The sequence below is a fragment of the Mizuhopecten yessoensis genome, unplaced genomic scaffold (assembly GCF_002113885.1).
Source record: "Mizuhopecten yessoensis strain PY_sf001 unplaced genomic scaffold, ASM211388v2 scaffold5519, whole genome shotgun sequence".
Lineage (NCBI taxonomy): Eukaryota > Metazoa > Mollusca > Bivalvia > Pectinida > Pectinidae > Mizuhopecten > Mizuhopecten yessoensis.
Window position 1 is genome coordinate 1,598,338 of NW_018406089.1, and position 27,731 is coordinate 1,626,068.

A 27,731-nucleotide genomic window follows, 5' to 3' on the forward strand; every position below is an offset into this window, starting at 1 on the left:
CTATGGCAACCAGGACTGGCAAACACTTTAACTAGATCACCGTCAACCAAACTGGCAATTGCTGAAGACATCATTGCCAATATACGGGCTGGCAAATTTACACCATCTAGATTTTACTGCCAACCAAGACTGGCAATTGCTCTAGATATTCATTGCCAATGAGGGTTGGTAAACCTAGAATACACTGCTAACTGGGGCTGGCAATCACCCTAGACCTCACAGTTGACTGAGGCTAGCAACTGGTCTAAATCACACGTTAGATCAGCCTGGCAAATGCTCAAAGATTTCATTACTAAATGGTGCTGGCTGTTTTTTATGGTATTTATATTAAATCAGTGATATTTTGGACAGAAATGAGTGTCCAAATACATAATGTGGGCGATTTAGTTATTGTGATTCTACAATGTATGTGACAAATATAAGTGGTCGGGTGGTGCTGTGGATAACACAATCACCAGCTTTCACCAAGGCGGCCGGGGTTCAATTTCTCTATCAGACATGAAAAGGTATTGGGTCACCTGCCCAGCCACATGGGTTTTTTCTGGTAACTCCTTTCTCCGGTAACTGCAGTTTTCCTACCTTAGTGAGACCATCTAAGATTCCATCCAGGCCAACAAGTGTGATTTATATAATTCGGACAAACAGTTTCAAAATGGAAAAGGGTTCACTGATAGATCATTTATTTAACACACGTGAGGTTTTGAGGACTTTCCTTAAATTCATGTCCCACGCCGTGAGACTTTATCGGAGGTGAAAATCCGTGAGATTTTGCCCCATGCCGTGAGATCTGGCATGTATGCAAACTTGTTTCTTGGTTGTTTACATAGATAAGAGCGACTAACTACATTTTAAGATCCATACCGTCAGCGATATGGTGAGAGGAGCCACCCCCTGGAGAGTGGTCTTGTCGTAAGGATTAAACACCGGGATCCTCATTGACTGGGGCTGCAGCAGGTACCCACAGCTGTAACGAAGAATCGTTTGTAGCTCATTATCTCATTAGTCCTAAACAAATTAATTATAATTGCTAAATTATAATTCTAACACCAAGACATACAAAAATTACTAATTTCAATTATTACAAGACATAAACAGATTGTCAAACCAGGCAGATTGCTATTACATAAAGGTTCCCAAATGAATGCTGGTTGATTATACTGTTTATCTAACATGAATCAGGTAACTTTCAAAATTGTATTATGACAAAAAGTTTGCCAAGTTTCTATTCAATAGTAGCCTAAAATCAACAAGAGGCCCAAGGGCCTTAGCGGTCACCTGAGTTATATCGTAGGTACTGGTAGCTTTATTTTATTGTTTAGATGTGATATGGAAATCAGCATGTAAACTAAGTGAAATACAATACATGTCATGTCATCAAAGGATAAGAATTTTAAAATATTTGTAAATGTTCCCTTTGGGGCCCCGCTCTAACCCCTGGGGATGGGGCAGGAATTCCAAGTTAACAATGTGATACTGTCATCCACCAAAGATGATTCTGACCAAGTAAAAATAATTTCTAACAGAAAGTTGACAAAATATACCCAAAAGTGTTGTTTCCTTATATAAACTATAGTAAACTTTACCCCCTCCCCAAGGGAGAACGATTAGCTCGGGGGTCCTGAAATTTACAATTTAAATAAAGCCCCTGATGATCTCTCCATCCATGCAGAGAAAATGACTGTAATGCCTCTGAGTCTGGAGAAGAAGATTTTTGAAATATTGGTTAATTTTCCCTTTTGGGCCCTGCCCTGGCCCCTAAGGCTGGGGTAGGAATTCCAATTTTACAATTTAAAACCATCTTCCTTCAAGGATAATTCTCACTAAGTACGAATATTTTCCAATAGAAAATTGTCAAAATATACCCAAAAGTGTTGTTTCCCTATATAAACAATAGTAAACTTCACCCCCTCCCCAAGGGAGAACGGATAGCTCGGGGGTCCTGAAAATTACAATTTAAATAAAGCCCCTGATGATCTTTCCATCCATGCAGAGAAAATGACTGTAATACCTCTGAGTCTGGAGAAGAACATTTTTGAAATATTGGTTAATTTTCCCTTTTGGGCCCCACCCTGGCCCCTAGGGTTGGGGAAGGATCCCAATTTTACAATTTGGTAGCCTCATCCACCAAGGATGATTCTGACCAAGTTTGAAAATAATCCATCCACTGGTTCTTGAGAAGAAGTTGATAATGTAAAAAGTTTACGCATGACGGACGACAGACGACGACGGACGGAAAGTGACTGGAATAGGTCACTTGAGCAAAGCTCAGGTGACCTAAAAATACAAAACTCTATATTACTTTCCGTTCCTGAGGAAACGCCCCTGGTTGAGCTGCATAGAGCGGTCTGGGGTCTGGTAGTTGAGGGCTACTATCTGTGTACCCACGTTCCAACAAGCCATGGGGTCGTAGTTGGAGGAGTCCAGCCGAGACCCTTTAGGGTACACTCTACTCAGCTGGTTCCTATTGTATGTGGGGAGGGTCAAGGAAAAACAGTGGACAAAAATAAAAAAATATTCAGACCTGGTGCAGCAGTCAGTTCTGACAATGATGTGGATTGAAGCTGGAATTTTCATGTCTCATGATTGGTAATGATTTACTTCCACATACTGTATTGGTAATGATTTACTTCCACATACTGTATACTGTCTGCTGAGAATTTTGCCTTTTTTATAATCCTTTATAATGAGGGGAAATTAATAAAGACAGCAAATTTTTGTAGACAGCACATCTTGTATATCCAAAATGAATACTGGGTCAATATTAATTTTATCGGTGAAGGTCAAAAGTTGGACAGTGCTAAAGTTTCCAGGTATACAAATTGTTTCAAAGTAGATGGTTGAACTAATGTCATGAATCATTTGTCAGCAGTAAACTTGCTATTAAGCAACATGACATTGGCGAGAAGTTATCTCATTATTACAAGTAATCTTTTGCTTCTCAATATGCACAAAAAACTGATACAAGCATGTACGACACAGAGGCTATAAAAAGGATATTTCACAAAGAAATTTGCCTGAGATACAGAGAAAAACTTCTCCATCTTGGTTTCAGAGAAAGAAGACATCTCACAGCAGTTTGGATTGTTCATTACTCCTGTAAAAATAAAACCATCCTTACACCATGTATGTCAATTAAACCAGACCATAAAAGCTGTCATCAAAATAAATTCTGACTTCAATTGATAAATTTTAACATAGAAGCAGTAATTCCAAATAAATGTATTCATTAAATTTTACCAGTGAATAATCCGAAATGATTAAATTTGATAAAATAAACTTTTCTTCAATGCAGTAAATAAATATTGAACATTATATGTTGACATGTGAAGATTTAAGATACTGTACTGATTTTATATGGAGAGAAGAGACTTCACGGAGGAGACTTACTTTGTGGTTCAAATGGCACTGCAATGGTGTAGATGATGAGGTCGGAGAGGTCGCGAGCCAGACACTTCTTACGTTCTAATCGCTTGTCCTCTTGTTTCTAAAATTAGAAATTTAGAGTTTTGACACTGAAGCAGTGACTGGAATAGTGGAAACTCTCATGTGTGAACAGTTTGACATAGCCAATGTTTCTGAAATCAATATAATCTCTATACATTGTGTCTATAACCTAATTTATATATAAATAAATGTTCATATGTTGATAAATTTTGTCAAGCATAACATCATTAGAATAAGACTCCAAAGATAACACTACTAAATTCCACACTTTACTGATGTTAGGAATATTTTTGTTGTTACACTTTATAAATTAAATGGAATTGAATACTGTACTAAATATATTGATCGTACAGCAGAATGAACCATTATTTTCATTTGTGAACTATATAGGAATTTTCCCATACAAGTGTATATGGTATTTAATGGGAAAAGCTGTGTAGTGGGGTCTAGTAAGGTCAGGTAGTATCTAGTTGTATCTAGTATGGTCTAGTAGGGTATTTTAGTGTCTAATAGAGTCTAGTAGTATATAGTAGGGTCTGGTAGTATCTAGTAGGGTCTGGTAGTATCTAGTAGAGTCTGGTAGTATCAAGTAGGGTCTGGTAGTATCAAGTAGGGTATGGTAGTATCTAGTAGGGTCTGGTAGTATCTAATAGAGTCTAGTATTATCAAGTAGGGTCTGGTAGTATCTAGTAGGGTCTGGGAGTATCTAATAGAGTCTAGTAGTATCAAGTAGGGGCTGGTAGTATCTAGTAGGGTCTGGTAGTATCCAGTAGGGTCTGGTAGTATCTAATAGAGTCTAGTAGTATCAAGTAGGGTCTGGTAGTATCTAGTAGGGTCTGGAAGTATCTAGTAGAGTCTGGTAGTATCTAATATGGTCTGGTAGTCTCTAGTAGGGTCTGTTGGTATCTAGTAGGGTCTGGCAGTATCTAATACGGTCTGGTAGCTCTCTAGTAGGGTCTGGTAGTATCTGGTAGTGTCTAGTAGTATCTCATTGAGTCTAGTAGTATCTAGTAGAGTCTGGTAGTATCTAGTAGAGTCTGGCAGTATCTAATACGGTTTGGTAGTCTCTAGTAGGGTCTGCTAGTATCTAGTAGGATTGGTGGATTCTATTAGGGTCTGGTAGTATCTAGTAGAGTCTAGTAGGGTCTGGTAGTATCTAGTAGAGTCTAGTAGGGTCTGGTCGTGTCTGGTAGTATCAAGTAGGATTGGGGGATTCTATTAGGGTCTGGTAGTATCAAGTAGAGTCTAGTAGGGTCTGGTAGTATCTAGTATAGTCTAGTAGGGTCTGGTAGTGTCTGGTAGTATCAAGCAGGATTGGTGGATTCTATTAGGGTCTGGTAGTATCAAGTAGTGTCTAGTAGGTTCTGGTAGTGTCTAGTAGAGTCTAGTAGGGTCTGGTAGTGTCTGGTAGTATCAAGTAGGATTGGTAGATTCTATTAGGGTCTGGTAGTATCAAGTAGTGTCTAGTAGGGTCTGGTAGTCTCTAGTAGAGTCTAGTAGTGTCTGGTAGTGTCTAGTAGTATCTAGTAGAGTCTAGTAGGGTATGGTAGTATCTAGTAGTGTCTAGTAGGGTCTGGTAGTGTCTAGTAGAGTCTAGTAGGGTCTGGGAGTGTCTAGTAGGGGCTAGTAGAGTCTAGTAGGGGCTAGTAGAGTCTAGTAGCGTCTGGTAGTGTCTAGTAGTATCTAGTAGAGTCTATTAGGGTCTGGTAGTATCTAATAGAGTCTAGTAGTATCAAGTAGTGTCTAGTAGGGGCTAGTAGAGTCTAGTAGGGTCTGGTAGTATCTAGTAGAGTCTAGTAGGGTCTAGTAGGGTCTAGTAGTGTCTAGTAGTGTCTAGTAGTGTCTGGTAGTATCTAGTAGAGTCTAGTAGGGTCTGGTAGTATCTAGTAGTGTCTAGTAGGGTCTAGTAGTGTCTAGTAGAGTCTAGTAGGGTCTGGTAGTATCAAGTAGTGTCTAGTAGGGTCTAGTAGTGTCTAGTAGGGTTTGGTAGTATCTAGTAGTGTCTAGTAGAGTCTAGTAGGGTCTGGTAGTGTCTGGTAGGGTCTGGTAGGGTCTGGTAGTGTCTAGTAGAGTCTAGTAGGGTCTGGTAGTATCTAGTAGAGTCTGGTAGTGTCTGGTAGTGTCTGGTAGTGTCTAGTAGAGTCTAGTATGGTCTGGTAGTATCTAGTAGGGTCTGGTAGGGTCTGGTAGTGTCTGGTAGTGTCTAGTAGAGTCTAGTAGTGTCTAGTAGAGTCTAGTAGGGTCTAGTAGGGTCTGGTAGTGTCTAGTAGAGTCTAGTAGGGTCTGGTAGTGTCTAGTAGGGTCTAGTAGTGTCTAGTAGAGTCTGGTAGGGTCTAGTAGTGTCTAGTAGGGTCTAGTAGAGTCTAGTAGAGTCTAGTAGGGTCTGGTAGTGTCTAGTAGAGTCTAGTAGGGTCAAGTAGTGTCTAGTAGGGTCTAGTAGTGTCTAGTAGGGTCTAGTAGTGTCTAGTAGGGTCTGGTAGTGTCTAGTAGAGTCTAGTAGAGTCTAGTAGAGTCTAGTAGGGTCTGGTAGTGTCTAGTAGTGTCTAGTAGTGTCTAGTAGTGTCTAGTAGTGTCTAGTAGGGTCTAGTAGTGTCTAGTAGAGTCTAGTAGGGTCTAGGTGAACCTACCGTTCCGTCTAGATTGTTGGTACACATGTTGATGTTTTCTATCCACTCCTTCATCTCGCTCTCAGTGTCGGCTGCTACTTCTATCGGAAAGGGTTGAGTACGAGTGAAGATGCGTATAGCAAATGGACGGTCTGGTCGGCTAACAGGCTCTGAAATATATACAGGTCATATTTATATATTTTCCTGTTATTATTAGGAATATTGCTGGTGACAAATATCATAGATTAATCTGAGCATATGAGAACATGAATATGTAAAAGAAGATTTTTTTCACGGTGTGAAAATGATGTTTTTTCGCATAGAACCAAATAGTATATATAAAATATCATTATAAATTTAAGATGAATAGAATACACAGATTTTAGAACCACAGCTAACAAAAATTTCCAAATTCTGAATACTTTAAAGAGTCACATGCATGAATTTCTACTTTCACAGTACTCGGATATAAACCAATTATGTTTTGAACTTTACAAAACATATCGCTGATACAAATGTTTTCTTGACGTCAGGTACATGTGAATTTTGTTGTACCCTTTATTATAATTTCTGAACAAAAATATTTCATGTTCCATTTCAACTGCTGAAATCCATTGCAACAACAAACATATTGTGCTGGTTATTTCATTTTAGCACTTTTTGCACTTGAAATTGGCTAAATTATGATTGTCCTAATTTCAGTTTTGTACAAAGTTATACATAACTTGTGGGTGTGTCAATTCTAGGGGTGTAACGATACAGCAAAACCCATATTGCGATATATTGCGATATTGGAGAGTCATATTGCGATACGTATTGCGATACACAGAAATAGCAGAAACTGTCAAAACGAAAAGGTAAGTACCTGAAATAAGTGTAATATTGTGTTGACCTAGTACTCATTTACAACAACAAACAATCCTGTTTAATTTATATGCATTTATTGCTTGAAAGTTAGTAAGTTACTGGAAGTTTACATTGATCAGTGGTTTACATATTCTTTTTCAAGAATATCAACTTGTCCACAACATCAGGACTCAGCTGTGACCTTTGGGCAGTAACAATATCCCCTGCAGTTGAAAAGATTCTTTCAGATGGGACTGATGTAGCTGGGATGCATAATCTACACTTTGCAATTAATGATAGAAGGGGGAATTGTAATTCATGCATTTTCCACCAATTCAATGGGTCCTGATCCATGGGAAGAAGTTCCATTTCTTTGTAACATGCAACTTCATCTGAAGCTTTCTCCAACTGGGATTTAAATACACCTTCCTCATGTTTGACAAATATGACATCACTCAAAATGGAGGAGAGTCCAGGAGGGCCAGAAGTATCCATTTCAGCTGCAGCAGTTGACTCATCTTGACCTGAAATTAAAATTAAGTCAAAATTGAGAAATGTCACATTTTATGTTTTTTACAAGATAAAATGATTTGTTTGTGTTATTTAACTTATTTTATTTTTAATTTTTGATAAATATATTTTGTAACAAAATTATAGCTTCATGTATTGATTGGTGAATTTATCCATTTTGTATTTTAAAATTATTTACTCTGTGTGTCTTCTTGTAGTTGTGGTAAATTTGGTAATACTGGGCCTGGCTGAACCGATCCAACTTGTTCAAGTCCTGGTTCTGTTTTGACTTTGATGGGAGTAGCACTTCCTGCAATCAGTGACAACCTGTTGTAAACCATGAACTGCTCATCTGCAGGCCTGAAAGACACTTTAATTCTTGGGTCTACAGCTGAGCATTCCTCAAGAAAATCAGTAATGGGAGTATACCTGAAACACAACAGTGGAAGTTGGAATTGAAAAATGAAAACCTTTATTGAAAATTGACAATTGTTTATAATTTTAGATTGAAAGAGTGAAATGAAATAAAAATTTAAAAAAAAATGAAATCTGACATGTACTATTTTAAATAGCAATTCATTTTATTTACTGTTCAATACCATAAATTTAAGATTAATAAACTATCAATGCAATGTTTGTGTTTGTAAAATTGTTTTTAATTGAAATTTTCATGGCTTATATTACAAATATAATAGTCAATAGAAATATTAAAAAAAATTAATTTACCTTTCTGATAAATCAGAAGACATGGCATTCTTCATCTGTTTAATTATGTTGGAGTCTGATTCTCTCTCAACAAGTACTTGGGTCAACAATTTCTTTTGTAATGGCAAAATAATAGACACAGTAGGGAGTTTTTCAGAACACAGGACTTGTGTAATTTCTCTCAAAGGGCGTAAACATTCCATGATTTCCTCTGCTAATCTCAGGTCATCACAGCTCAGTGTAGAAACCTCATGTTGATTTCTTTTAATATCTTTACACATCAAAGCAGCAAATATTGCTGGTTGCAGGAGCAGGTATCTTTCCAGCATGTCTACAGCAGAATTCCATCTAGTACTGACGTCTTGTACCAGTTTCATTTCTTTCAGGCAAAGTAGTTTAGTTTTAGACTTCAATACAGCAGCTGCTGTAGTGCTTCGGTGGAAAAATGAAACGACTCTCCTCACACGTCCAAGAATCCTAGAAACAGAGTTTATTTTCAGGGCTTTTTGTGCTGCGAGGTTCAAAGTGTGAGCATAGCAACCAATGTGTGGTTTACAGTCAGCCTCCCTAGCTGCCACCAACATGTTTGCGGCATTGTCCGTTACCAGTGGCACATAGGGTTTTTTAGGAATATTCCATTCATTGATAGCGGTTGTTAGAACATTAGCGATATTAATACCTGTGTGGCTTTCCGGTAGAGCACGGGTTTGTAAAACAAAGTTTTGTAATTTCCAATCCTTGGTGATAAAACTTGATGTGACTGTTACATAAGATTCTGTCGCTCTACTGGTCCATCCATCTGTTGTCAAAGCAACAGTTTCAGATTTTGACATACTTTTCAAAACATTTGACCTTACTTCTTCATAAAAGTCAGGAATAATAACTGTTGAGAAATGAATACGCGAGGGTACATCATAACGAGGATCAAGCACTTTCATCAATTCCAAAAATCCTTCGTTAGATACGATGGAAAAGGGACGCAAGTCTTTAACAATGAACTTTCCAATGGCAGCAGTAATTTGCTTGTACTTCTCAGACGTTCTACTATACTTAGATTGCGAGAGTTCAAATAAAGTTTTCTGCTTACCACCACTAGTACAAGCAGTACCAATCGACGACTCGAATGATTTTTTTGCACTTTTTCCAATGACTGTCATTTTGTGATGGCGGTCCAAATGCACGCCCAGATTGGTTGTTCCGCCACTGTACTTCACCTCTGTTCTACATTTTTTACACACGGCGACGCCCGGTTCAACGCTTGTTTTTTCCTTGTATTGCTTCAAGCCAAAGTGTTGCCATATATCGGACTTAGCCTTCTTATTAGGAATGATGCTGAAGCTTTCGTCCTTTTCCTCCGCCATCTTTCCCGCGACTACTTTCGTTTTCGCTCGCACATGCGTGTTTACTGTAAACACACTACCGCTTCCGGGACAAAAAACAAAAACGTCGAGAAAGCGCCTACGACTACTTAGCTGGTTTTATTGTAATTTGATCGTAATGTGAATGAAAAATTTCAAAATAATTCATGGAGAATAAATATCGAAAATACCGGTATATGGAAAATCGTATTGCAATACATATCGTTTCTCAGCTGTATCACAATATACCGGTATACCGGTATATCGTTACACCCCTAGTCAATTCATCAATGTGCTTCACTGTTATGATTTGATTAAGTGCTAAAATTTGAGGGCATTAAATTAAGTATATTTACAGAAACAATCAGTTCTCACTAAGAATGAAATGTTGTTTGCAAAATGCAATAACAAAAAGAAAAAAACACCACAAAAAATGTTAGCTCATTCACCCCTGATATTTCATAATGAACTATTCCAACCTTTTAATTAGAGGAGTTCAAATGTGTCTTCAGGGGTAAATGAGTTATGGTAAGTAAGAACATGGAAATGAAACTTTCCTAGAACTCGGGAGAATGTAAGTAACCTCTAATATACCTATTTTACAGCCCTGAACGTCTATGGAGCCTTTCTGCATAGTCCCCAAGGGAGTTGTGTCAGCGGTCTCGTCCTGGGTCTCGATCTCTTCCACCATGTAATCTGGGAACCAGGACTGCTTCTTGTCGCCATAATCACCACGCCACCTGTTGGTATAGCAATGAATTATAAATATAATGTTAACAGAACAATCATGCTGCATTATTGATAAAAGAGCCTTGTTAATCAAGCCAATTGCTTCGTCGCGGTCAATATCATTATCTAAGGTCCTTAGAGTGACATATCCACCTCAAAAAAAGTCCATAGTTGATGATTTTTAACCTCAATGTGGTAATGATTCAACCAATGAGGAAGTTAGAAAATTAGGTGTCACCTAATATATAGTACCAGGTAATACTCCATACACACCGTAGTGTCACCTAATATATAGTACCGGGTAATACTCAATACACACTGTAGTGTCACCTAATATATAGTACCAGGTAATACTCAATACACACCGTAGTGTCACCTAATATATAGTACCAGGTAATACTCAATACACACCGTAGTGTCACCTAATATATAGTACCAGGTAATACTCAATACACACCGTAGTGTCACCTAATATATAGTACCAGGTAATACTCAATACACACCGTAGTGTCACCTAATATATAGTACCAGGTAATACTCAATACACACCGTAGTGTCACCTAATATATAGTACCAGGTAATACTCAATACACACCGTAGTGTCACCTAATATATAGTACCAGGTAATACTCAATACACACCGTAGTGTCACCTAATATATAGTACCAGGTAATACTCAATACACACCGTAGTGTCACCTAATATATAGTACCAGGTAATACTCAATACACACCGTAGTGTCACCTAATATATAGTACCAGGTAATACTCAATACACACCGTAGTGTCACCTAATATATAGTACCAGGTAATACTCAATACACACCGTAGTGTCACCTAATATATAGTACCAGGTAATACTCAATACACACCGTAGTGTCACCTAATATATAGTACCAGGTAATACTCAATACACACCGTAGTGTCACCTAATATATAGTACCAGGTAATACTCAATACACACCGTAGTGTCACCTAATATATAGTACCAGGTAATACTCAATACACACCGTAGTGTCACCTAATATATAGTACCAGGTAATACTCAATACACACCGTAGTGTCACCTAATATATAGTACCAGGTAATACTCAATACACACCGTAGTGTCACCTAATATATAGTACCAGGTAATACTCAATACACACCGTAGTGTCACCTAATATATAGTACCAGGTAATACTCAATACACACCGTAGTGTCACCTAATATATAGTACCAGGTAATACTCAATACACACCGTAGTGTCACCTAATATATAGTACCAGGTAATACTCAATACACACCGTAGTGTCACCTAATATATAGTACCAGGTAATACTCAATACACACCGTAGTGTCACCTAATATATAGTACCAGGTAATACTCAATACACACCGTAGTGTCACCTAATATATAGTACCAGGTAATACTCAATACACACCGTAGTGTCACCTAATATATAGTACCAGGTAATACTCAATACACACCGTAGTGTCACCTAATATATAGTACCAGGTAATACTCCATACACACCGTAGTGTCACCTAATATATAGTACCAGGTAATACTCCATACACACCGTAGTGTCACCTAATATATAGTACCAGGTAATACTCCATACACACCGTAGTGTCACCTAATATATAGTACCAGGTAATACTCCATACACACCGTAGTGTCACCTAATATATAGTACCAGGTAATACTCCATACACACCGTAGTGTCACCTAATAAATAGTACCAGGTAATACTCCATACACACCGTAGTGTCACCTAATATATAGTACCAGGTAATACTCCATACACACCGTAGTGAAAATGGAGGATGGTACATGTTAAATGCGATCATGAACTGATAGCCATTTCAATATTCACCATATTTTCAAGACTTTCTGTTTGTAGACTTGTTAATTTGTTCAAATTATGAGTGAAATGAAAGAAACGAAATAAATTTTTACTACAACTTGGTTTGTCATTTTAATAATAATAATAATTTGAGCTTATATATCGCTTTATCACAACCTAGTTTGTAGGTCGTCTCAAAGCAGTTCACAAATTATTATCCGTGGTTATAGGGCCTTTGCAACCAGCCAATACATTTCTCTACTCCCTGGGGAGTATACAGCCAGTGCTGCAATTTTGGTGCTTACAGCTAGCATTCAATTATTCTAGCACTGCCCATCCATACTTATTTACAGCTGAGTAGACTGGAACAAGTGGAGTCAAGTATCTTGCTCAAAGATACAACACAGTGCCGTGACGTGACTCGAACACGCAACCCTTTGGTCACGAGCCCAGCCTCCTACTGTGCCTCCTTAACATTTATTTCTTTATCTAAAAATCTGCCCTTCTGGAAAGCTATCATTGTAGGCACTAACCATCCATTGTCCGACTTGTGGACATTGGTGATGATGGCTCCTTTGAGGAAGGAGAGTTCATCTGTGCGGTTGGCTGGATAGTCATATAGGGCCTTGACCTTCACCTAAAAGACAACACTTAGTTACAATGTTTGCATGGCATCATTATAGCTGACCTTTAATAATCATATTTCATTATTATCTCATAATGTTTGATAAATAAAATCATCCAATTTAGAAACTTTATGCAGAACACATGTATAAATATTCATATATATATATATCATTTATGACCTTTTTTGACAAGGATTTACAACTATTTTTAAGAGATATGGTTGTATCAACTTAACAGAATTTCCCCAGAGATATTTTGATTCCTGAGAATGATAATAAAACACACGTACCTCTTGCTAAGGCTGTATGCTATGTTACATATTATTCCCGTGACACCTACTGCTAAACAGGACGATTACTTCAGAAGGAAGAGTAACTACAGCCGCTATATGAGACGCTTATTTCAGAAGATAGAGAACGCTACGGCCACAACAGGGGACGCTTACTTCAGAAGTAGGAGTAGGCTATGGCTGTTCCAGGGGATGCTTACCCCAGAGTTAGAGTAGGCTATGGCTGTTACAGGGGAAGCTTACTTCAGAAGTAGGAGTAGGCTATGGCTGTTACAGGGGACGCTTACCTCAGAAGTAAGAGTAGGCTATGGCTGTTAAAGGGGATGCTTACCACAGAAGTAGGAGTAGGCTATGGTTGTTACAGTGGGCGCTTCCCTTAGAAGTAGGAGTAAGCAATGGCTGTTACAGGGGACGCTTCCCTTAGAAGTAAGAGTAGGGTATGGTTGTTACAGTGGGCGCTTCCCTTAGAAGTAGGAGTAGGCTATGGCTGTTACAGGGGATGCTTACCTCAGAGTTAGAGTAGGCTATGGTTGTTACAGGGGACGCTTACCTCAGAAGTAAAAGTAGGCTATGGTTGTTACAGGGGATGCTTCCCTGAGAAGTAAGAGTAGGCTATGGTTGTTACAGGGGATGCTTACCTCAGAGTAAGAGTAGGTTATGGCTGTTACAGGGGATACTTGCCTCAGAGGTAGGAGTAGGCTATGGCGGTTACAGGGGACGCTTACCTCAGAGTAAGAGTAGGCTAATTGGCTGTTACAGGGGATGCTTACCTCAGAGTAAGAGTAGGCTATGGCTGTTACAGGGGATGCTTACCTCAAAGTAAGAGTAGGCTATGGCTGTTACAGGGGATGCTTACCTCAGAAGTAAGAGTAGGCTATGGTTGTTACTGTGGGCGCTTCCCTTAGAAGTAGGAGTAAGCAATGGCTGTTACAGGGGACGCTTCCCTGAGAAGTAAGAGTAGGCTATGGTTGTTAAAGGGGATGCTTACCTCAGAGGTAGAGTAGGCTATGGCTGTTACAGGGGGTGCTTCCCTTAGAAGTAAGAGTAGGGTATGGTTGTTACAGTGGGCGCTTCCCTTAGGAGTAAGAGTAGGCTATGGTTGTTACAGTGGGCGCTTCCCTTAGAAGTAAGAGTAGGCTATGGCTGTTACAGGGGATGCCTACCTCAGAGTAAGAGTAGGCTATGGTTGTTACATGGGATGCTTCCCTTAGATGTAAGAGTAGGCTATGGTTGTTACAGTGGGCGCTTCCCTTAGAAGTAGGAGTAGGCTATGGCTGTTACAGGGGATGCCTACCTCAGAGTAAGAGTAGGCTATGGTTGTTACATGGGACGCTTCCCTCAGAGTAAGAGTAGGCTATGGCTGTTATAAGGTACGCTTACCTCAGAAGTAAAAGTAGGCTATGGCCGTTACAGGGGACGCTTACCTCAGAAGTAAGAGTAGGCTATGGCTGTTACAGGGGATGCTTACCTCAGAAGTAAGAGTAGGCTGCGGCTGTTACAAAGGACGCTTACTCCAGAAGTAATAGTAAGCTATGGCCTCTCCAAAAAGGGATTTTATCACTAGAAGTAGCTATGTTTGCTATAGAGGGCACTTACTTCAGTGCAAGCTATGCTCGATACAGTGGGCACTTAGTACAGAGTAAGCTATGGTCGCTACAGTGGGCACTTACTTCATTGTAAGCTAATATAAGGTCGCTACGAAGGGCACTTCTTTCAGAAGTATTAGTAGGCTATGGGTTCTATATAGAAGAGCAATATATCAGACACTGACTTAAGGAGTAAGACTATTGCCTCTACATAGAACACTTATTTCAGAAACATCGTTAACAAATGGAGTGAAATATGAACTATCATAAAGCTAATGCAACATCAAATTATTTAGCGTTTCACTGAAGTCTGATGTAACCTTTACAATGGAAGTGGGAAGATATCAACAGTACTATACTTGTATATTGCATGCACTGCTTCTGGGTAAATAAGATGTCAAAAACACAAGTAGGTACATGCCCCACTGTAGGTTAAATTGGATGCAATTAGTGGCCATGCTTTGTTAAAAATTACACTTAATCCAGAGCACCTGTTGAATGAAGATTTGCAGTTAAAGCTGGGAAGTGGCACTTACCACAGTATCAGAACAGTTCTATTATCAGATAGAGCTAGGTGATGCTCTGTGATACTTTGTAATGAGTAAATCCTATGACATCATCAAAATCCAAGGGTTTCCTCTCGATAAACATATCGACAAAATTGAAGGCCCTTCATGCCATAACTTGCTGATAACATGAAATTGACCAGCATTAAAGTTGGGTGTTGTTTTTCTGTAATCTTAAAAGGACAGGTATTAGCCTAGCGATAAGTCAGGTTAATATTACCCGAAATCAATCATATAGCTAACTGCCATCCTTGGAATATGCCATGAAAAAATTGAAGGTTGGCAGCTATGCACTATGCATTTGACTGGTTTTAGGTATATAAACCTGACCAATCAATAGGCTGATACCTGGTCTCAGGTATATAAACCTGATCAATCAATAGGCTGATACCTGGTCTCAGGTATATATAACCTTATCAATCACTAGGCTGATACCTGGTTCCAGGTATATAAACCTGACCAAACACTAGGCTGATACCTGGTCTCAGGTATATAAACCTGACCAATCACTAGGCTGATACCTGGTCTCAGGTATATATAACCTTACCAATCACTAGGCTGATACCTGGTCTCAGGTATATAAACCTGACCAATCACTAGGCTGATACCTGGTTCCAGCTATATAAACCTGACCAATCACTAGGCTGATACCTGGTCTCGGGTATATAAACCTGACCAATCACTAGGCTGATACCTGGTCTCAGGTATATATAACCTTACCAATCACTAGGCTGATACCTGGTCTCAAGTATATAAACCTGACCAATCACTAGGCTGATACCTGGTTCCAGGTATATAAACCTGACCCATCAATAGGCTTATACCTGGTTCCAGGTATATAAACCTGACCAATCACTAGGCTGATACCTGGTTCCAGATATATAAATCGGAGAGTGCAGTGCAGATATGTATATCTAGAAAGGAACCCTTGGTTTTTTAAGATATCTTATTCCTGAAATTTCTTATTGGTCCTAGAGGTCTTGGAATGGATCTTTTCATATAAGTACAAAAATGCAACTTCATGCACACTACAAAGTCTGATTTCTCCACATTACATTTAATTTAATGTTGCTGTGACACAGACCATTTCATGCAAGACATATCTCAGAGATAAGAATTCATAAAGTATGGAGGATATGTCATTCTCGATATTTAGGTTTATGTAGAATGGCATGGATCATGGATCTTACAGACAAAATATGAGTATGTTTGGAATATGTGCTAAACCTTCAGCCTAAATTGTTTCATTTTGTGAACTCCATGATTTTCTGTGATGTCCAGTTCAAATGTCAATGGTAAGACATGTTATTCTGTGAAGTCTTTTCCGATTTCAAAGCTCTGATGGAGAAGATATCATTCTGGGCCTCTAGTTCAAGTTCAAAGGTCAAATGGTGGACATTGTTTATGTGAAGTTCATCTCAAGTTCAAAGGTCAAATGGAGGACAACATTGCAAATGAATACATCATTCTGTGACCTCCAACAAGGTCAAAGGTCAGAGCTTTCTGTGATTACCGGCCAGTTGAAGTTATTACTGGTAGGTAAATGGAAAAACAAATTAGTATAAGTTCAAAGGTCAAACATTGTGGCAAACCAACCTCTGATGATAGCAAAGTCACAGATCTTAGAGCAGAAGAAAAATTATCAGTTATGGAAGACTTAATAGAAAAATTACGACAGCCAGTAAATGACTACAGATATTACCTTGGTTACAAACTCATTGGGTTGGTGATAAATCCCTTCTGCTCCATGATTCTCATCTGTATCATGTACCTAAAATGCACCAGCATGCAAAAAGATGCATTTAAAAACATGTATGTGTTATAGCTACTCATCACTTGACAAGTCATGTGACAGACCATCATGTCATGTGACTCCTTGCTATTTTTTTAAATGTCATACACAGCATAGTTAAGTGTTTGTAACATTTGCCCAAGGTCTTCACACTACCTCATGCTTTAGCAAAACAGTACTACAGATATTATATTTGTCCGGCAATAAGCCCATGCCTGATAATAAGCCCACCTATAATTATACAAACAGTTTAAGTATTAATTCTATGCTGCAATTTCCATGACGTTATTGAGCCTTCAACAGAAATTCATTTATTATCAAGTAATATATCAATATAAAATTATTCTAATTCAATTGAGATTTAACACAACATTTGATTGTTTAATCAAATTATTTTTGTGCATATATAACGACACACCTTCCATAAATTTCTCATTCACATAAAAAGCCCACAGGGGGATAACTAATGATGTCTATTACCCTGACACTTGAATATGATACTGATTTTTAATAATGTCATAAACAATACCTTTATCCTCAAAGGTTTACATATATTTTAATGTTACATGCATGATGATGATGACGTCACCTATCCACAGCTGGGCGACATATTTTTCTCAAAAGTACCCTTTTAATCATTGAGACATTTTAACTGTGGTTTCAGTTGATAAGAATTGAATGAAGATATACCTATATATTTACTGTGTCTTGAGTTTTTTTGGCAGTATATCACAAGTTTTTACTGTCCCAAATATCCATTCTAGTTTTCCAACCTGCCTTTCCAGAAAAAATACTTATTTGGTAACAGTTGAACTGCTACAAATCCCAAAACACAGTAGGACTTTCCATAAATGGAAGAGGAATGATCAAATTAAACAACAAAACCATACTGTCTTGTGTACTGCAATCAATATGAAAATGCAAAGTATGTTATTTAACTAAACTGATATACAACATTATGTAATGTATGTACATGCATGCTGTACAATGCAAGTCAATTATTTTCAAAAATGCCTCAAACAACCAAGTTTTGTACAAAAAACAATTGATAAACAAAAAGACGGTTTGAAAAAATAGATAACTAAAAAGATCTGTAAAACATCATTACACTGCTCCCATGCAAAGTTGTTTGATTGATTGACAATTCTCTATAAAATTTCATAGCAACTGTGACCTTGGCTTGACCTTGATGCATCACATTAGCAATCAATCTTAGCATGAGTGTTGCCATTTTGTATGTACATACTGAATTTAATTGAAATTGGATCATTTTGAGGTCAGTATTTGACTAGATGGTAAAGTTCAACAGACAGACACATCCAAATAAACATTCCCCATTATCTCTGAAAAAGCAGGAATTAATAGCACTGACCTTTTATTTTTGAAGCCAAACACAACTCTTCTAGGCAGGTTCAAATAAATTTAAGGACAACCCTATCCCTACATCCCCAACTCCAATCATTTTGATTTTCTTTTGACAACCATTCATTATTCTATTTCTTTTGGATATCACAATCACCATCTCAACTATCTCCTCAGTATTAGCATTGTACGGTCCATAGACTAATTTGGCTTGACCGACATTTTTTGATAACGCCCTTATATTACCTTAGCTGTTATTAGGACGTTAATCAAAATAGAACTAAACCCAATTTTTTCGAGAAACTAAAATACTTATTTTCTAATCATGACATATGTTGTCATTAGTCAAATCTACAACATTATCAAACGAAACAAAAAAGTGTTTTATTTTTGCTTTTCTCTTTACTCCCCTTTTAATTGAATCCAGAAAAACTCTTAACTTTTTTTTCAAAAGTAAAACAAACAGAAACAAACAGGCGTTGTTTACACAGAGAGTTCAAACTGTAAGACACCAAACTCTTATTCTTTGGAGTACAAAAATTACAAAGACTTTTTTATACAGCATGATCATCCTAAGTAAATTACAGCGTGAAATCTATACAATGAGGCTTTAACAGGCAGGTGCATTTCATTTTTGTACTTTTTTTTTGTGTTCAAAATTGGAAAGAACATCTCAAAGCAAATCATCATCAACAGAAATTTGGGCAAATGAAACAAACAGTTAGCTAGCTAACATATAACAGTTGCTTTCTACACAATACAAACATAATGGTCACAGCGGACGTAGTGCAAGGCAAAACCTGAAACAAGAATCTTCATCCAAACAAGATAGCACATGCTACAACAAAACATTGGCAAAGTAAGACATTCTATAGAACCATGAGTTCTGTTAAACCGCGGTACATCACCAGGGATATTCTTTACCATACGTTACACAAATAAACTGGATTCTTTTTAGGAATACTGTACACCTAGAAATGTTTGCGCCAATCAAACTTTCCCTCTTCATAGGTACAAACAATATTTGCCCAGTGTTAATTTCGCCCTTCACAAGTGATTTAACGTTTTCTAACAAAACCAGTGTTAAATAGAATGTCTTCAAACCCTCCTAAACATACACCGCATCCACTCCATCGACATTGTGCTGAACTCATTCACCCCTGAAGACACATTTGAACTCTTCCAATTCAAAGGTTGGAATAGTTCATTATGAAATTTCAGGGGTGAATGTGCTGAAGGTTACCTTTGAAAACTCGTTAGGACAGATGTAATCTGACCCCGGTTCAGCGGCTTCCTGGAAACACAACACATAGCTTCACAGATAGACTGGCATCATTACATACTAAATATTTCTAAAAATTTGCTTCTACCAAAAACATTTTGGATTCATATCAATCATGAAACCTGAATTAACAATCCTCATTATAAAGTAACTTGTTTTTTTCCAGAGTTTCCATTCAAACTTTTAAATCCAGTAAAATCTGTCATTTTCCCCATTTTTACTTTTTCTTCTTTCTAAATCAATATAATGATATGTTCACTATTTATTTGTTCTCTCATAAATGTTAACTGAAATGATAGACAGAATTTAATGAAAAAGTAACAAATATTTTTTACTAATCAAAGAATAATCACAAAAACTAGCACTTTGAAAACACTTAAGGCTGAATAGATAATGTTGGTTAAGAAAACAAATTTAAAACAAATATAAATAACTTGTTTCAAGGTCTAAACTTCTGAAAACTGCTTTCACACCCATCTAAAAGTAAATCCTATTTTATCACTAACATTGAAGCAACAACATGAAACCTTTTTTCATTTATGATCAAAAGATTTTTTTGAAATGATGGAGATTTACTTACAGCCCCCCTCTCCTCCACGAGTCGCTGGCTTACGGCATACTTGAGTTTGACTTTGTTATAGAGAGGGTTTTTCTCATAGTACTCCACAAGGTCTACCAAGCTCTCAAACTCGGCTGACCCAATGACAAAAAGGCGTTCTTCATTCTGGATACGGCAGTGCTTAATTTTACCATCCGCTCTGAAACACGACATCAACTTACTCTGTAACATAATGCCGATATTTTTAACATGAACACTTAAATGTGTGTATGTTATCTTGAAATTTGCTGCTGATTTTTATGTATTTATAGAACTTTCATAATTCAGAAATATTTGTAAAACAAACAAATGTCTCTACATGCACTACGTCATTGATAGAAATGGAGCTGAACCTGAAGTCTAACCAAACTCAATGAAGCGGAAAATATAGGTCACAATGACCCAAATTTGATGTATTGGTGTAATATTTTTTTAGATGTTTCCACATGAAGTTTATCAACTGATGGACTTCCTTTAAATAGGGTAATGGAGCTTAACTCAAAGTCTAACCCCAATGTCATACGAACCATGGATGGATGGATTTAAAAGTGAAACACTTAATGGGACCCTCCTATGTTGGGGGTATAAAACCTCAAAACCAGCTCTAATTTCAACCTACAGTTGATCCTGTCTAAATTGTCTTTTTGACCAAGCATCTAGTTGAATCTGCTCAAGAGATCACTCCTATTGAGTACAGGTGTGACTATTCACCAATGCAGCAGAGAATCGTATTATATCTTGAGTGCCGATTTATTATGGCATCAACCAATAACGTGAAATTACACAAGACATTTTAACATCTCTTAAATGTTTCTTAAGAGATTGTTGTTTGAAATTAGTGAAATTTGAATTTCAAAGCTTTTAACCCACGTTGACCTTTGACTCCGGCTAGCACTTAAAGTTGACCTTTGACCCCATAATGTAATAAAGAAAACGATTCACACAGCTGGTTTACATGACCAAATGGTTCTTTAGTTGTATACTTAAGAGATACATCACTTAAAAAACAAATTAATTTACCACAGAATACAAACACTTTAGATTTGTTCATATCAGTATTTGTTTCAAATCAAAGAAAAAGTATGGTAACAGGTTTGTACAGAAAGACGCGACAAGTATCAAAATAGGGATCGTATCATGACCAATGTATCAGGATATGTATTAATCCTCGCAATCCTTGCCATACACAGCACTACAATGTAACTTTCCTCTGACTAGAGACCCCCTTTTTCAATCACCTGAATGATATTGCATAAGAGTCCTGATTTTTGGCACTTCGGCGGACAAGAAATGCTCCATCACGACCAATCTTCTTCAGCATGTCCTCTGCCTGGCTACGGTCAAGGTTGCTATGGAACCACCTATTAAAGGGAAAACAGGCAAATAATTGGTGCCAATGACTGGATTTATAGTTCTGATGAGTCTGTTAGGGATTCCTTTTGAACTTCCTGTTTTTAATTGACTACTATACTCATTGTTAATATTGTTTTAATTCAAGGATATTTTATAATGAAACCTCACTCAAATCACATCATCCAGCATGTGACTAACTCTTTGCCGCCATGTTTGACCAATACATTTCTTATTTGCCTTCATGACTGGAAATCTGCAACTATTTGTCCTAGCTAACAAGTCAGAGTAAACTTACTCTTTACCCTCACAACTGTACAATATGACTTATTTTTTACCCTCACACCTTAAAAGTTAAAGTTTCCCCTCATACCTGACAAGTGAATTTCTCTTTGTCCTCACAACTGTTAAAATGACTTACTCTTTGCACTCACAACTGACAATTCAACTTATTCGTTTCCCTTACAACTGACAAGTTAGTTTACTTTTTGCACTCATGTCTAAAATGTTCCAATTACAATTTGCCCTTACTACTGACAAGTACATTTACTGTTAGCCATCAAAACTGACAAGTGAACTTATTCTTTGCCGTTATGACTGACAAAATGACTTATTCTTTGCCCTCATGACTGACAAAATGACTTATTCTTTGCCCTCATGACTGACAAAATGACTGAATTATTCTTTGCCCTCCTGTCTCATAACTGAAAAAATTACCTATTCTTTGCCCTCATTACTGACAAAATGACTTACTCTTTGCCCTCATGACTGACAAAACGACTTACTCTTTGCCCTCATGACTGACAAGCTGTGGAATGGGCTCCGACAAAATGATAGAGAAATTCTGGCTACGGAGTGGGTTGGTACGATAATAAGTGATGAGTTCATAAAGGCTATCAAACAGATTGGTCTCGATGAGGAAGTACTTGGTGGTTCCCATCTCCTGTTTCGACTTGATACGGCAGTGCTGTGTTGTTCCCTGCCACCTGTTGGTACAAACACATTCATATACATTAATTGCAAGTGTTATGATATAATGAGAGCAACATCAGGATTTTCAAAATATATTTTGTGTACAATATTTCGTTCTTTCTAACCCTGATTATACAATTTCCAAAAGTTGTTCGTTTGGTTTAGCTCTGTAGGACTTGTTATTAGACATGAACAATATTTGTTATGATTAGAGCGTCCTCAGGAATCTGAAAAAGAACTTTAATGTTTATTATAATATGGAGTTTTTTCATTCCTGACTTAATATAATTTCTGCAAGTTGTTCAATTGGATTTGTTAGTTAGACATGCATAATATCTGATATACTAAGGGTATCTTGAGGATTTCCTAGAAATAACTTGAACACTTTCGTAAAATTATGTTCTTTTCTGTTCCTGATTTAATAATATCTTGGTTAGATTTGTCAGGTAGACAACTTCTGCCATTCTAAAATGGCACCGTGTCAGTTAAGACCGTTCTAAAATGGCACTGTGTCCATTTAGACCGTTCTAAAATGGCACTGTGTCCGTTTAGACCGTTCTAAAATGGCACTGTGTCAGTTAAGACCGTTCTAAAATGGCACTGTGTCAGTTAAGACCATTCTAAAATGGCACTGTAACAGTTAAGACCGTTCTAAAATGACAATATCATTTTTTAGACCATTCTTGAATGGCACTGTATCAGTTTAGACTGTTCTAAAATGGCACTGTATCTGTTTAGACCGTTCTAAAATGGCACTGTATCAGTTTAGACCGTTCTAAAATGGCACTGTGTCCGTTTAGACCGTTCTAAAATGGCACTGTGTCCGTTTAGACCGTTCTAAAATGGCACTGTATCAGTTTAAACGTAGAGTAGATTGAACAAAAATAAATTCTGCTATGGACCTATCATCTCTATTAAGCTGAAGCACCAGTTGACAGTTTACCAGAATGACAGAGAGAAGTCTCCAACAAATGTCTCGCTTTCCCGGACTAGGAATGCTCCATCTCCTAGTGAGGCGTATTCCCGTAGAAGTTCAACGGCTTTGTTCCTGCCTCCTTCTAACTTTCCATGGAACCACCGTTCGCTGAAGTGGAGTTCATCCTGGGGGCGGTCCTAAAAATGTCAGAGGATCACTTTACTATGGTGATGGAAGATAAGAATTGGGTAAGCCATGATAATTTTACTGGTTACCAGGCAACTGTGCATGCATTACATACCATCATGCAAGCTAAATTTACAGCATTTACTGGGATCATTCAGAATACAAATATTTTAATATCATTAAAATGTACATGCATAATTATCCCACAACTTCAACTTCTTTCTTGAAAACCTATTTTTTATTGTAAATTTTATTTCATTTCTTGTGTTTTGGGAGATGACATTCATTATTTACATTTTGTTAATTGTGTGTATAGATTTCATATGTGATAACAGACCTCAATCAAATGTAAAATTACAGGTTTGATTGTACTCCCCCTGCCCCTCCAAACCCTAATACTCCCGAATCTTTACTACTGGATATTAAACTTGTTTTGACCTCTTTGCACAGGAAAACCGATGTCTCTTTTACATCTGACTAAATCTGCCTACCGTAAATTTGCGGGTATAGTGCGCAGGTACGTTTGTGGGGTCAGATTTGAAGAAAAAAATATATTGAAAAATTGAAAAATAATCCTGAAAATAACCGGTATCAAACTGGAAAAGTAGCATCAAAGGTAGCTTGGTGTTTATAACGCTGATTATTTAACGATTGATTGAATGGAGTGAACAGGCCCATGAAGGTCTCCCTCTGTACCACTTGGAACGGGTGGATGATGGACGAATCCTGCAGAAACCAAACGAAGAAAGTGTAGCTAATTCCGATGTCAGAGAATCGCCGATCAAGTTATGTTTCGACATCTCAGCGGTTTTCCCATAATTATAAAAATGAAGTGTTTCAATTATAGGTTCTGTTCCATATTAGTTCTGGTTTTTTTTACCAATCTTGATCTCGCGTCTAACACTACGTGAATGATAACCTTGTGAATTATTTCAATATTTCGCTGAAGCATGGCAAGCCTACCTAGCCTATTGTCCGGGATCAGACGGCATCGGTGGTTTTGCCTTCTGGTCATCTTACCTGTAACAAGAGGCCCAATGGGCCTGACTTGCTCACCTGGTATTAATCTCACACTACAGGCATAATATCAGTGTTTGATTCATAAGAATCTATTAAAAGATTTAAACATTTGACGCCCGTGACCTTGAATGTCGAACAAGGACATTAGGTTGATCAGAGTTTATAGTCTTCCAACCCAGCATGCTTCTAGCAAAATATCATCACCCTGTACCATTTGGTTATACAGAACAAATCATTTAAAGATTTAATCATATATTGATCACTGTGACCTTGAATATGGGCGAAGGTCATTCACTTGAACAAACTTGGTAGCCCTTCATCCCAGCATGTTAATGGCCAAATATCATCACCCTAGCTGTCTCGGTTATTCAGAAGAAGTTGTTTAAAGGTTTTAAACATAGTTGACCCCTGTGACCTTGAATGTAAGTCAAGGTCATGTATTTGAACAAACTTGGTAGCCCTTCATCCAAGCATGTTGCTTGCCAAATATCATCACCCTAGGCCACTCAGTTATTCAGAAGAAGTTGTTTAAATGTTTTTAACATATTTGACCCCAGTGACTTTGAATATGATTTAAAGTCATTTATTTGAACAAACTTAGAAGCCCTTCATCCCAGCATGTTACTGGCCTCATATCATCATCCTAAGCCTCTCAGTTATTCAGAAGAAGTTGTTTAAAAGGTTTTAAACATATTTGACCCCTGCAACCTTGAATATAAATCAAGGTCATTTATTTGAACAAACTTGGTAGCCCTTTATCCAAGCATGTTACTGGCCAAACATCATCACTCTAGGCCTCTTAGTTATTCAGAAGAAGTTGTCTAAATGTTTTTAACATATTTGACCCCAGTGACCTTGAATATGAATCAAGGTCATTCATTTGAACAAACTTGGTAGCCCTTCATCCCAGCATGTTACTGGCCAAATATCATCACCCTAGGCCTTTCGGTTATTCAGAAGAAGTCGCTTAAAGGTTATAAACATATTTGACCCCAGTGACCTTGAATATAAATCAAGGTAATTTATTTGAACAAACTTGGTAGCCCTTCATTTCAGCATGTTACTGGCCAACTATCATCACCCTAGGCATCTTGGTTATTCAGAAGAAGTTGTTTAAAGGTTAAAAACATATTTGACCCCTGTGACCTTGAAAATAGATGAAGGTCATTTATTTGAACAAACTTGGAAGCCCTTCATCCCAGCATGCTTCTGGCCAAATATCATCACCCTAGGACTTTTGGTTACTGAGAAGAAGTTGTTTAAAGTAAAAAGTTGACGCCGGACGGTCGACGGATGCCGGGCCAGGTGAGCTAAAAATGTTACCTGTGCCCAGCTAGTGTTTGTCGCCAAATCAGCAGTCATGACCACAGATTACTGATTTTAATAATTTTAGAGTAGGTTAAAAATTGTGTCGCCAAAGAATTACATTCTTGGTTGTTTTCATATCTTCAATCTTATTATATATGATTGACGACTCCAAACGAAATTATTTGAAGGGAGGTAATCCAATATGGCAGACCTGGAAATCGAGAACGATAACCCAAGAATGACTTGTTCCTGCGTATAGTGCGCAACCCCTTTTAGACATGACAATATTTACCTAAAAAAAATCGCACTATACACGCAAATTCACGGTATATCGCACAAATGCAATCCTGCAAAACTCTATATAGATACTATATAAATAACCAAACAAACTCTGGCACCAAAAATTGACACATCACAACAGGATAAAGACAAATTTATAATTTTGAATATCATATTTGTGTGCAGTAGGAATAACATCAGTTTGAAAATTAACTTGCAGTAATGATTCCTTAAAAACTTTTTCAATCTTTCATTTTAACATGGTTTCATCGGTAAGTATAGCAATTAGTGTCATTTTCTACAAAACAAAGGATTAAAGAGCTGCCAATTTGTGTTAAGTGATTGTGTATCACACACAAATTGCGATATAACGTGATTAAACTGCAGTAAACAACATGATCAAATCCCTGTACCATGGTACAGACACAGGAGTAATGTATGGAGGACACAATTTCAGAGAAAATCTGAAAATACATTAATATCGGCATAGTGCCAAAGTTCAAATACTGAACAAAACATTTACCCTTGACTTTTTTTCTCTTTACCTCATTATTACCTTGTGGTGTTATTTTCTGGCTGTACTAAAGGACATTATCACAGGGGTTAAGAAACACAAGTAGTATTAGAAAACACACAACTGCATGGTATGTAATATAAGCGACTCTTGTCTTCAAACTTTTCACCAATCCATGGGGAGAATGAAGACGGTCCCCCCCCCCCCCTTCCCCCTCTATAGGACCTGCTGGATTATTATTTCCAGTCCTTATTTAAAATAATAATAAATAATAATTTCAGGTTCTTATATACCGCTTTATTACAACCTTGTTCGTAGGTCGTCTTAAAGCGCTTGACAAATTAGTATCCGGGGTTATAGGGCCTTTGCAACCAGCCAATATCTTTCTCAACTCCCTGGGGGGCATACAGCCGGTGCTGCCATTTCGGCCCAAACAGCTAGCATTCAACAACTTTAGCACTTCCCAACCACATACTCATTTACAGCTGACTAGACTGGAACAAGCAAAGTAAAGTATCTTGCTCAAAGATACAACACATTGCCGTGACGTGACTCGAACCCGCAACCCTTCGGTCACAAGCCTACCACTAGACTACCGCGCCTTAATAATACTAGTCTTGGTGAAATGGACAAGTGTGAAGTGTCTAACCCTAAACACACACAAACACTGTCAGAGAATGGCGGCACAACAATTCCCAAGGTTTATCGTTCTTGTTAAAATTAATGAAAACCACGAAATGTTATGACATTTCAAGTACCTGTATACCTGTTGGCCTCTATAAGGGAGAAATGAAACACAGAAATCATAGTTATCAACCAATTAATGGACTGTTTCCTTTTATTGTACATACGGTTCGATCAAATTTTGATCCCTGTATATCCCTGTTGAATATGTATCCAGTTAATGTAGATTTATTATTATTTGGGAATGAAAATCTGTCTGTAGATACTTATACAGACGTATTCAGACATGTGCAGCTTTTCATCCAATCCAGTAACAGGTTTTAAGTAAAATATAATAATTGTAAAATATAGTTTGTACGCCTTGTTAAATGTCA

At 37.6% G+C, this 27,731-nt stretch overlaps 2 protein-coding genes across 6 annotated transcripts in view; both read right to left on the reverse strand.

Moving 5' to 3' along the window:
* LOC110450840 (1-phosphatidylinositol 4,5-bisphosphate phosphodiesterase gamma-1-like) overlaps nucleotides 1–27,731 on the reverse strand; it is a 94,331-nt gene that overhangs the window by 14,976 nt on the left and 51,624 nt on the right. For 4 of the 5 annotated variants that reach the window (XM_021498612.1, XM_021498610.1, XM_021498608.1 and 1 more), the window contains 13 exons: nucleotides 23,394–23,563; nucleotides 22,264–22,464; nucleotides 21,367–21,489; nucleotides 20,111–20,288; nucleotides 19,492–19,542; nucleotides 16,797–16,865; nucleotides 12,560–12,663; nucleotides 10,064–10,209; nucleotides 6,072–6,220; nucleotides 3,388–3,484; nucleotides 2,998–3,094; nucleotides 2,300–2,470; nucleotides 862–964 (listed from right to left, as the gene is read on the reverse strand). In XM_021498612.1, coding sequence (XP_021354287.1) covers nucleotides 862–964; nucleotides 2,300–2,470; nucleotides 2,998–3,094; nucleotides 3,388–3,484; nucleotides 6,072–6,220; nucleotides 10,064–10,209; nucleotides 12,560–12,663; nucleotides 16,797–16,865; nucleotides 19,492–19,542; nucleotides 20,111–20,288; nucleotides 21,367–21,489; nucleotides 22,264–22,464; nucleotides 23,394–23,563 — 1,659 coding nt within the window. The remainder of the gene's footprint in view (nucleotides 1–861; nucleotides 965–2,299; nucleotides 2,471–2,997; nucleotides 3,095–3,387; nucleotides 3,485–6,071; nucleotides 6,221–10,063; nucleotides 10,210–12,559; nucleotides 12,664–16,796; nucleotides 16,866–19,491; nucleotides 19,543–20,110; nucleotides 20,289–21,366; nucleotides 21,490–22,263; nucleotides 22,465–23,393; nucleotides 23,564–27,731) is intronic. The other variant, XM_021498611.1, reaches the window with a different exon arrangement.
* LOC110450841 (zinc finger BED domain-containing protein 1-like) lies at nucleotides 6,975–9,741 on the reverse strand. Its single transcript, XM_021498613.1, has 3 exons — nucleotides 8,133–9,741; nucleotides 7,606–7,835; nucleotides 6,975–7,420 (listed from the first exon to the last, which is right to left on the reverse strand). Exons 1-3 carry the CDS (start codon nucleotides 9,470–9,472, stop codon nucleotides 7,041–7,043), a joined length of 1,950 nt encoding a protein of 649 aa, XP_021354288.1. The 5' UTR covers nucleotides 9,473–9,741; the 3' UTR covers nucleotides 6,975–7,040.

Coding starts and splice junctions, on each gene's coding strand:
- LOC110450841 (XM_021498613.1), bottom strand. CDS start 9,472: ATGGCGGAGGAAAAGGACGAAAGCTTCAGCATCATTCCTAATAAGAAG. Junction 7,836..8,132: donor TCTTCTGATTTATCAGAAAG/GTAAATTAATTT, acceptor GTTGTGTTTCAG/GTATACTCCCATTACTGATT. Junction 7,421..7,605: donor ACTACAAGAAGACACACAGA/GTAAATAATTTT, acceptor TTTTAATTTCAG/GTCAAGATGAGTCAACTGCT.